The sequence below is a fragment of the Python bivittatus genome, unplaced genomic scaffold, assembly GCF_059951505.1.
Source record: "Python bivittatus isolate LINGU-HERP-01145 unplaced genomic scaffold, Pbiv_v1 ctg000320_np1212, whole genome shotgun sequence".
Classification (NCBI taxonomy): domain Eukaryota; kingdom Metazoa; phylum Chordata; class Lepidosauria; order Squamata; family Pythonidae; genus Python; species Python bivittatus.
The window spans coordinates 14,361,158-14,370,755 of NW_028277052.1; the positions used below are offsets into that span (position 1 = coordinate 14,361,158).

The 9,598-nt window shown below is 40.0% G+C and overlaps 1 protein-coding gene across 2 annotated transcripts; it reads right to left on the reverse strand.

Moving 5' to 3' along the window:
- Nucleotides 1–337: 337 nt before the first annotated feature.
- On the reverse strand, nt 338–7,176 carry BRF2 (BRF2 general transcription factor IIIB subunit). 2 transcript variants are annotated; one of them, XM_015887946.3, is made up of 5 exons: nt 7,027–7,176; nt 5,990–6,152; nt 4,347–4,406; nt 3,482–3,803; nt 338–2,189 (listed from the first exon to the last, which is right to left on the reverse strand). In XM_015887946.3, exons 2-5 carry the CDS (start codon nt 6,141–6,143, stop codon nt 1,490–1,492), a joined length of 1,236 nt encoding a protein of 411 aa, XP_015743432.1. In that variant the 5' UTR covers nt 6,144–6,152; nt 7,027–7,176; the 3' UTR covers nt 338–1,489. The 2 variants fall into 2 exon arrangements, with proteins under 2 accessions (XP_015743432.1, XP_007427564.1); XM_007427502.3 differs by having other exon boundaries at nt 6,921–7,172.
- Nucleotides 7,177–9,598: the final 2,422 nt, after the last annotated feature.

Consider the following 9,598-nt stretch of genomic DNA (forward strand, 5'->3'; position numbering starts at 1 on the left):
AATATTATTGGGGAAAACTTTGTGTAACGACCCTTTCTTTTGTTGGTTTACATTTTGAGCAAATGACATATCAAAAACAGCTCTTTGAGACAGCTGTGCCAAAGAAAGCATTTAATACATTTTTGGTGTGTTTGCATTTTATACAAATGAACTGTTTTTAGCAGATGTTTCTTGTTTAATATATTAAAAGAACTGCAATATCCAAAGAACTAGGTATTGCTCTTATGTTCCACCCGTGCTTTGCCAACCCAACCCACACACTTTAATATTTGATCAGTCATAAATCAAACTTGTACTGATTCCAAGCAATGGGAGTCAGTTACATAGCAGTTAAAAGATGTGTGTGGGGGGGGGGGGGTGAGCAGCTCTTCAAGCAACTAAATTGGTCATCTCAGATGTTGATCATCTAAAGGGATGGGAGAAAATTAAGGAATCTCCTGCACAGTCTTGATGAACTGCTTCCCCACCTACCTATTAATGAGGGCTAGAAGTGTACAAGTTGTGCACCCATTCAAAAGGTATCTGTCATCCCAGTGGGGCCAGTTCTTCTCCAAACTTTCTACTGTAGCTTTTTTTTTTATAGCAGAAGTCAAACAGGAAAGGTTGTAGGTACTATCCAAACAACAAGGGGAAGAAACACAAGCTGAAGAATAAGATTGTGGAGTTTCACCCATGGGATTTAAAGGGATGTGCTGATTTCATCCCATTTATACATGGGACAATTAGCCTATTTGCATGATGATGTCATGGCACACATGATCTTACTTATTCTTCTTGCCCCCCTGCAGATGACTAGGTATGGGAATCACTCCAATATGGCCTTTTCTACAATACTAATGGAGTCGTTTTCAAAATCAGTCACTGACTGCAAACTCTAAGCCCACTTAACCCATTGAATGTTAAATTAATGTTTACTTTAGTGTTACCAGAGCAATATGGGAAACCTCTACAGTAATATACGAAACAATGTTCTAACTGGAAAAGAGGACAATCCAGTTCAAAACAGAATAATCAAAATAAACCAAGAGCATTTTTGATGCAGATCATTAAACTTCAGTGTAATAAGATTAAATCCAAATAATTCTGATGTCCAGGACTGAAAAAGTGGTGGAAGCACATCAGCGTTAATTTCACCAACACACATCTAGACCAAAAAGCAGCCTTTTAAGAAAACAAAAAATTATTTTTCTTTCAACATCTAGAGAAAGACTTTAGACCAGATGTTCTACCACTGCTTTCCCCAATCTGATACCTTCTACATTTGTTGGTAATGCTAATCCAGGAAACTCCAACCAATGCATATGAAGCAATAGATTGCAGAAGGTTATTAAGATACAGGGTTGTTCTTTTCCTAAAGCTCCTTATCTGAATACCATGCCTTCATCTAAACTCAAGACAGAAATACGTCTAGGACTATGAACTATAAATATAAGAAACTCAACCGATGTTGTCACTGATTGCAGGCTTTTATAGCTCACTAAATAGCTTACTAGCATAGGCGAGCTTGAATTTTGCTGAACAGTTCCCTTTCCTCTGGAGTCCGGATGTATTGTTCTACCTCACTATCTAAAATGGGCTCGTCCCCTGTGATGGTTGGGCCCTCAGGGTCCGGATTGTTGGGTCGGAGCTTCTTTGCTGGGTACAGGATGCAAGGTGGAAGCAACGGTGTCCGCTTCTTCCCAGCAACAGAAGCCTCTTCTGTCAAAGCAACAGTTGCTTTTGTGGGCTGCTGGGCTGATGGTGGTGTGGAGCTCTCTGGCTTGTAGACTTCTGTGGTATCCACCGTACAGAAAGCAGCCCGAAGAAGCACACGGCGATGTTGCAGCAAGTCTCCAATGTACTTGGACACAGTCCTCCGGTCCACTTTGAGCCCTCGCAACCAACCCAGTTGAGAGGCCATCTGAAGGAGGATATTATGCAGTTCCTTCAGTCTTTGGGGGGCTGGCCGTGGCATATCCATGCCAGCAAGCTTACAAAACTGTGTAAGAGTGCAAGGGAGACGATCAACAGGCTGCAAGGACTGCCATGCCAGGAAGGCTGCTGCCATCACAATGGGGATGGGGTGCCGACCAGTCACTAGCCACGTCTCACTGGCAAGCTCCACTATCTGGATTGTCCTTGCCAACAGCTTCTCCTTTTCTTCCAGAAACTTGGCTGGGATGCTGGATGATTCCTGGAAAAACTTAAAACTGAAAGGAACAAAATATATTGGGGGATGGAAAAGCCTACCATGTTTTTGCTTTAATTTTATACAGTTTTGGAAATATTATATGCAATATCTAGGGCTGCAATATTTGATCGTTTAATATATTCAATTAAAACATTTTTGACTGATTTAATACATGGCCCAGATAAACTAGCAAAAGTTTTTTTAAAAAATGCATGCAGATTAACACACATATTTAAGAGCAGCAAAGGGCAAGCATCATCCTAAAAATAATCCACTCTCTTGTCCCGCATAATAGTAGAAATGTATTTCCTAACTAGGCCAGCTACAACATACAAGTACCACAAAAGCAAAGTAATACATTGATTATTTGTTATTCACAGTCAAATTAAAACCAACAGATTAATCTGAGGAAAAACCAAAGTATGAAAACCACCTGAGTTTAATCTGATTAAGTAAATAGAGGCTGTGCCTGCTAATGCTCTGCTGTCAGAGATTCCATGGAATCTGCCCCTTCCTCACAGGTAGGTGTGTTTTTAAAGCAAGAATGTCATTCCCATTTTAAACATTATTTAGAACAGTGCTAGAGCTGGCTTACTTCTCCCCGGGTTGGGATCATGGTTAGCAAGCAAGAAATGTTTGGATATGCCTGTCTAAATCTGCCCATTCCATGTTTCCTGGTCAGAACATATCACACAGCCCATCCAGAATGAATTCAATACAAAATTTCCACTTCAAACATAGACCCCCAACCTCATATACATGCCGCTGAAAACCCCTTAACGAGAGCTTTCTTCCTTCTATTATCCATTCCAAACATCATAAAGGTTCACCCAAAACAGGCAGATGCGGGACTGCATCCAAAGATGCACAGAACAAGTAAGGGCTGCACCTGAAGAATTTATCCAGTTCTACTAATTTAACTACCTAAAACCTAAGTTCACATTTTATATTAGGTATTACAAAACAAGCCAAGAGGACTACACATGCAGCACATTCTCAGAAAGCAGATGTGTTTAACAGAACATCTAGTTGAGTGAGTCCTCTGCAAGTACCTAGGACCTCCAGCAACTCTGAAAAAACTTCAAGTTCACTAGAAGTGTTTTTGAGCCAGCATCAACCACACTCAGCCCTATCTAGCTTCAGCAAAGTTATTATATTGCACCATCAGTCTATAGAGCTCTCCTAGAACCAATATATTGAAGCCTAAATAATAAGAGTTAATTCTATCCCTAAAACATCCATAACTCTTCAGCAACTGCACATCAATGGTTCAGAAATTTACGAGAAAAGAGCATTAAAATATCAACATACCTGTTGAGGTGTGTTTTCACAAGATCAATCAAGCTCAGAGTTGGTACATCCAGTGCTAGTTCCTTCAAGAAACGCAGGTAGGTTCTGGCAAATAGCTCCTTGTCCGCATAAAGTAGCAAGCAGACAGTGCTCATTGTCAGGGGCCAGTTGTGCTGTCGGCAGGTCACAAAAACACAGCAACCTATAATTATCTCCTTCTTCTCCAAGCTGACCAAAGCAAAGCAGGGGCATTTGATTGCCTGTTGGTAATAAGACACAGCTGTATCTTCAAACAGAGAAGGAAGTCGGAGAACTTTGCAGAGATCCCGGACACGCCTAATTCCTGTGGAAGAATACAGTGTAGGTACTTAAGAAAATGTCCATACCATGGCCCTCCAGATATTTCTCGCAAAACTGGCTGGGGCTGTAGTCTTTGAAGGACCAGATATACTCCAATCCTGTTTAATACCAACTTCAGAAATTAATTGCCAGGGTCAACCCTTTTTCAATTATAATGTACTGACTGATATGACCCTTTGTGGCCCTTTATTCTGTGGAATAAAAGGGTATGTGTGTGCATACATTAAAACTGCTGCAGCAATGGGTTTCCTTCTTTGATATCAATTTTACATAGACAATTATAAAACCTGCTTATCCATCAAAAAACCCAGAACCAACCCAAGATCTACTCAGGGATTCAACGAGTTCTTCCAAAAAAACTCAAATGGCAAGTCAACCCTGCCCTTAGCAAGGATACAGATAATTGAAAATACAAGAATGGTTTTGCTTTTAGAAAGGAAAGGTCTTTCCTTTCCTTCACAAATGGGAAATACAGTAATTCCTACAATGCACCAAAAGGTGCTGATTGGTAATGTTAAACATTTACCTCGCTGCAAACAGCGGCTCAGCTGCTCACTTTGACCAGTACTTCGTGAATATGTCACTTCTAGAAACACACACAAAAAAAGAAATGAGAGGGGAAAAGCAATGACAAAAAGCACATCACAATTCACCAAACAACTTTCTTTGGAGCTCACAAAAGTAGACCAATTTGCAAATACTTCAGTGGTGCAGGTTCTCCTCCTGAACCTGATACTCTCTAGATCAGTGTTTTTCAAACTGGGCAACTTTAAGATGTGTGGAGTTCAACTCTCAGAATTCTCCAGCCAGCATTCTGGGAGTTGAAGCTCATACATCTTAAAGTTGCCCAGTTTGAAAAACACTGATCTAGATCTATTTGGCCACAGCACAGCCATTATCTTTGGGGATTATACAAACTAAAATCTTATTACATCTAGGGAGTGGTTGGAAGAGAATCTATACCATCTAAGGATTGATTAAGTTTGAGAATCCAGCCTTACTTCGTTTCTGCAAAGGTGATGATTTCTCTTTAGATATGACTCTTAACAACCCACTGTTATATTCAATTCTAGACATATAAAATGTGAAACTAGCAGTTTACATATATCTAATACTGAGGTATAAAGTAAAAGAAGAATCACTTGCTCTCCTAAGTGAAGCCAAGAGGAATGAATTCAAATAATCGTAAAATTGTTTAAATATTTTCTTTTTCAAAATAAAGCAAACTACCAGTAATAATTAAAATCAAATCTAATCCCAAATCAGTTAAAATTCAGGCAACTGCAATACATTAAGCCAATTATAGAAAGAGAAAAGAAATGTGCAGCACTTGGAATCCAAAGCTGAAAAGGTATTTTCGAATAAGCACGGGCATTCATGCTGCATCTATTGTCACTTCCTTAAAGAAGTTACATCTTTTCCTGGACTTGCATGGTGGCAATTTGGTCCCAGGACAATTCATGCTTGAGTTTGGGCAGTACCAACAGCTCACTTATACCTGGCCTGAAGCTCCTTCTCACACTTGGCCAGCACATATTCTCCTGGATTACACAGCTATTGCACAAGCTTAAGACACAATTCCTTTAAGGAAGCACTATGGTGTGGGATATACACCCATGCCTGCACCAAAGCACTGCACATCCCTAAAATGGAGCAAAAGCATAATAAAAGTCACAGGAATATTGGGGAAAAAGTCCATAGTGAGGGTGCTACAGAGAAGGCCATTTTTTTCTACAGAAGAGACAGAAGAGCTTCCAGCAATGACCAGAACTAGTAGAATTTCATGGAGGGAAATATGTCCTGAACTCAATCCATTTAGGACTTCGAAAATCATTCTGAATTAAGCTGGAAATAAATTAATACTCAGGATTGGATATAGCTGAAGACTATGCTAAACAGTGCAAGCACATCTAGCCAGACTGCCATTTGAAAATCCAAAATTAATGTGAGGACCTGGTGCATTATCAAACTCCAACCCTGATTTTTTTTGAAGCATTGAGAAATAGTAATGGAAGATAACAGAATTATTTTCTTAAGAACATTTTGAAGAATAGTTTAGAAAAAGTCACATCAGGGATGTTTTCATCTACATAGATCACAGGTACCCCAAACATACTTAAACTTTATGATCCCAGGAGTTTTTAGTTCCATTGTTATTCTTTGATTCACCTTGTAAATGTTCTTCATCAGCAAATGTAGTTGTGAGGAGTCCTTCAGTTAGAATAAAGCCACAATCTGCACACACCAACTGGTTCTGAGTGTAGTGAGAATCCTCCACAATTTCCAGGGAGCCACAATCTGGACACTTTTTTTGACTGGACATTTTAGCAGCCTGAGAACAGAAGTTATAAAATTATTTTGAACTGATGAATGAAAACAAATTAGTATTTGATGAATGTGTTTGCTATATCCATGTCATAATTTTTCCCATATGACACACACAATTCTGCCCCAAACTACCTGCCCAATTTATATTTGTTAGTGGGGCATACCTCAAAATATAATCAGTGGTTGTGATTTTAGCAGACATGCTAGTATTCTGAACTATATTTGAAATCTATAGTTACTGCTGTACTATTGTCAATAATAAAAAATATATTTAGGAGAACTAAAAAGACAAAAGGTAGGACAAAGACAGATTGCTGTATCTACCCCCAAAACTACTGCTTTCATGCACCAGTTGAGTACGCACACATAGGTGCTGTAGTCCCAGCGAGGATGTCTTCGAATGCATTCATGACGTATCGATATAAGTTATTAACATATCTTGGAGTGTCCTCCCCAGTGTCTGTGGCAGGCAAAAACTTTTTGGACGTGAGATTTTACCGCCAGAGGGCAAAGACGGAACCAGAGCCCAAGCCCCTCAGTCAAAGGACCGAAGTGGCCTAAAAACGTTTGCAATCACAACAAAAGCGACCCCCCCCCCCCACACACACACACACACCGACAGGGATTGCTGGAGCTGCCTGGCGATGGGGCCGTGAGACGCAAAGGGCCGCATTACTGCATACTAAACTGTGGTTTTAGCAAGGCCACAGCCAGGACCCGCCGAGATGCTCGTTCGAAGACCCAAACGGCACAAACGCCCTTCATACGCCACCTAGTCTCGGGAGAGGCTGGGGATTAGGGGTGTTGAAGTCCCCACACCGAGCGCAGCTGGTCGGGGAAGGCTGGCCTGCAGCAGCCGCAGAGGGGCGTCCACGTACTTTATTGCCAGTCGAAATCGTCGGAGGATGAGGAGGGCTATCCTCCCACCGCTGCACGCCGAAAAGAAACAGCCCCACTCCGACCTCCGTCCGGCTACCGAGCCGTTTTATTCCATTTCCCTCAAACCGGAAACAGGGGCGCTGGGGGGACTTTTCGATGGAACTCACGCTTCTTCCGGTCTATTACAGTAACCAGCCGGCGACGAAGAGGTCACTTTTCGATAGTTTCCGAAGGGAAACAAAGAATGGAGGAAAAAGGTTCCGGGTAAGCGCTCAAGCGGCTGTTTGTTTGGCTTTCTCTTTCTAGATAAGCTTTCTATTTATTCATTTATTATTTAAGCTTTCTAATTATTCATTTATTTTTTAAAAATGCTTTAACAAAAAAGTGAAAGAAAAGCAAAGAAAAAAACATGTTAATATGTCATTATAACAGTGAACAATTATAATTATATATATACTTATCTAATGCTAGTATTCAAGCAAGTATATATTTCTAATACATCTAACTAGCATTTTTTTTAATCTATTGTATTTTGTATAAATGAGTCCCATATTTAATTACACTTGCCCATCCAAAGTCTACATCTATAGGCAATCTCCCGTAAGTAGCAAGTACAATCAGGTCTTCAATCCATTGATTAAAAGGGGCCATATATTTAACTTTCCAATGCTGCAATATCAGTCTTTTGGCCATACTAAGGGCGCGTTGTCCAGATGTCAAATTCCGTGTACTAGGTATATAGTTCAAAAGAATATTATCCTCTGAAAATTTTACCTTTTGTCACACAATCATATTTATATAATCCACTACTTTCTCCCAAAACTTGGTAAATATAGGACATTATAGAAACATGTTTTAAAGAAGCATTATCCTTATTACATCTCCAACAAAATGCTGTTTTTGATCATCCTTTTCTATACAAACATAATGGAGTCCAATTAATTCTAAATATTTTTTGTTGTATAAGTTGTAATTTGGGGTCCATTGACACTCTTGCTATAGAAGTTAAAACACTCTCCCATTGTCTAGGCAATATAGGAGCCTCTAATCTCTTTATAGATAAGCTTAAGAGAGACTTGGCTGCCTCCCTTGTTTGAAGTGAAGGATGCCTGGTGGCAGGAACAGATCAGATGATGATGATGATGATGATGATGATGATGATGATGATGATGATGCCGCCGCCACTTAGCTTCCTTTTCAAAGATTGGGCCTTGTTTTTTGTGTTGGGACCTGTTCTATGCCAGGAACTGAGATTTTATGCAGTTGGACATCTGAAATTTAATACATAACTAATATAATTCAATATCCATTTTGACAATAATAAATACTGTCATCTTCATAAATCAGCAGCACCTTCCTAGTTAACCATTCTTTATAAAACATTCTTCTGAGAACAAAATGTTTTTTTGGGTCAGAAGGTAAAAGAGGCTAACTGGATTTTTGCCACATTCACCAGAGTAAACAAAAATTTAAACCTGAATTCATTAATATGTAATGGCTAGCCCCCAATTCAATTCCTTATGGAGATACTGCCGTTTAAGCTAAAGACATATTTAACTGAACTCAGGACCTGAGGACTGTGCGTTTTTAGCACTAAAATGTAAGCCATTTGCCACTGCCTTTTTACTGGGATTTGTTTTCGTTCCCCAGGTAAACTTACAGCCTTAGAATTACAAGAAATTACATTTGAATCACTTGTGAAATGGAACTTGGGTATTCTATTTAGATGTGATTGCGCAGATACCCCAAGCATCTGTTTGAAATTCCCTGTGGAATTGCCAGAAGAGAAAATTGGAGTTTCCAGTCCACAGCCATTAATCTCACAGAAGGAGGATTATAGAATCTCATTTCGGGGACAAAATGATCAAAAATTGAGTTTGCATGTGCCAAGTACAAACCAGATGTCACTCACATTAAAGTGCATAGTATCACCTTAGTGGTGTGAGGTTTGCTTTTGTTTTTTGGTTTGTTTCAGTGCCTTTGAGTCAGTGTTGACTCCTGGCAATGCACAGACTAATCCCTGCAGTTTTCTTGGCGAAGTTTTTCGGAAGTGGTTTGCTATTGTCTCATTCCTAGGGCTGAGAGAGAGGGACCAGCTCAAGTTGGCTTTGTGCTAAGACGGGACTAGAACTTACTGTCTCCTAGTTTCTAGCCTGATGCCTTAAACCCAGTGTTTCTCAACCTTGGCAACTTTAAGATGTGTGGACTTCAACTCCCAGAATTCCCCAGCTAGCCTTGCTGGCTGGGGAATTCTGGAAGTTGAAGTCCACACATCTTAAAGTTGCCAAGGTTGAGAAACACTGCCATAACCACTACACCAAACTGGCTCTCTTAATAGTGCATAGTATCACCTTAATAGTAGAGTCTAGAAATATATGAAAGATTAATGCACCAACTTCTGGTCACACAGACATTTAACAATAAATCAATCAATCTGATTTGGGCAGCGTACATTTACTTCCCCAAACTTTGCTATAATATGGACAAGACTGGAGAGGGAAAGGACCCGAAGTTGTATACAAGCAACAACTGAAGGATCATCTTGTGCCTTAATGCACTCAAGCCCATGTC

Coding starts and splice junctions, on each gene's coding strand:
- BRF2 (XM_015887946.3), bottom strand. CDS start 6,143: ATGTCCAGTCAAAAAAAGTGTCCAGATTGTGGCTCCCTGGAAATTGTG. Junction 4,407..5,989: donor TGATGAAGAACATTTACAAG/GTGAATCAAAGA, acceptor GTGTGTTTCTAG/AAGTGACATATTCACGAAGT. Junction 2,190..3,481: donor GTGAAAACACACCTCAACAG/GTATGTTGATAT, acceptor TGTTCCTTTCAG/TTTTAAGTTTTTCCAGGAAT.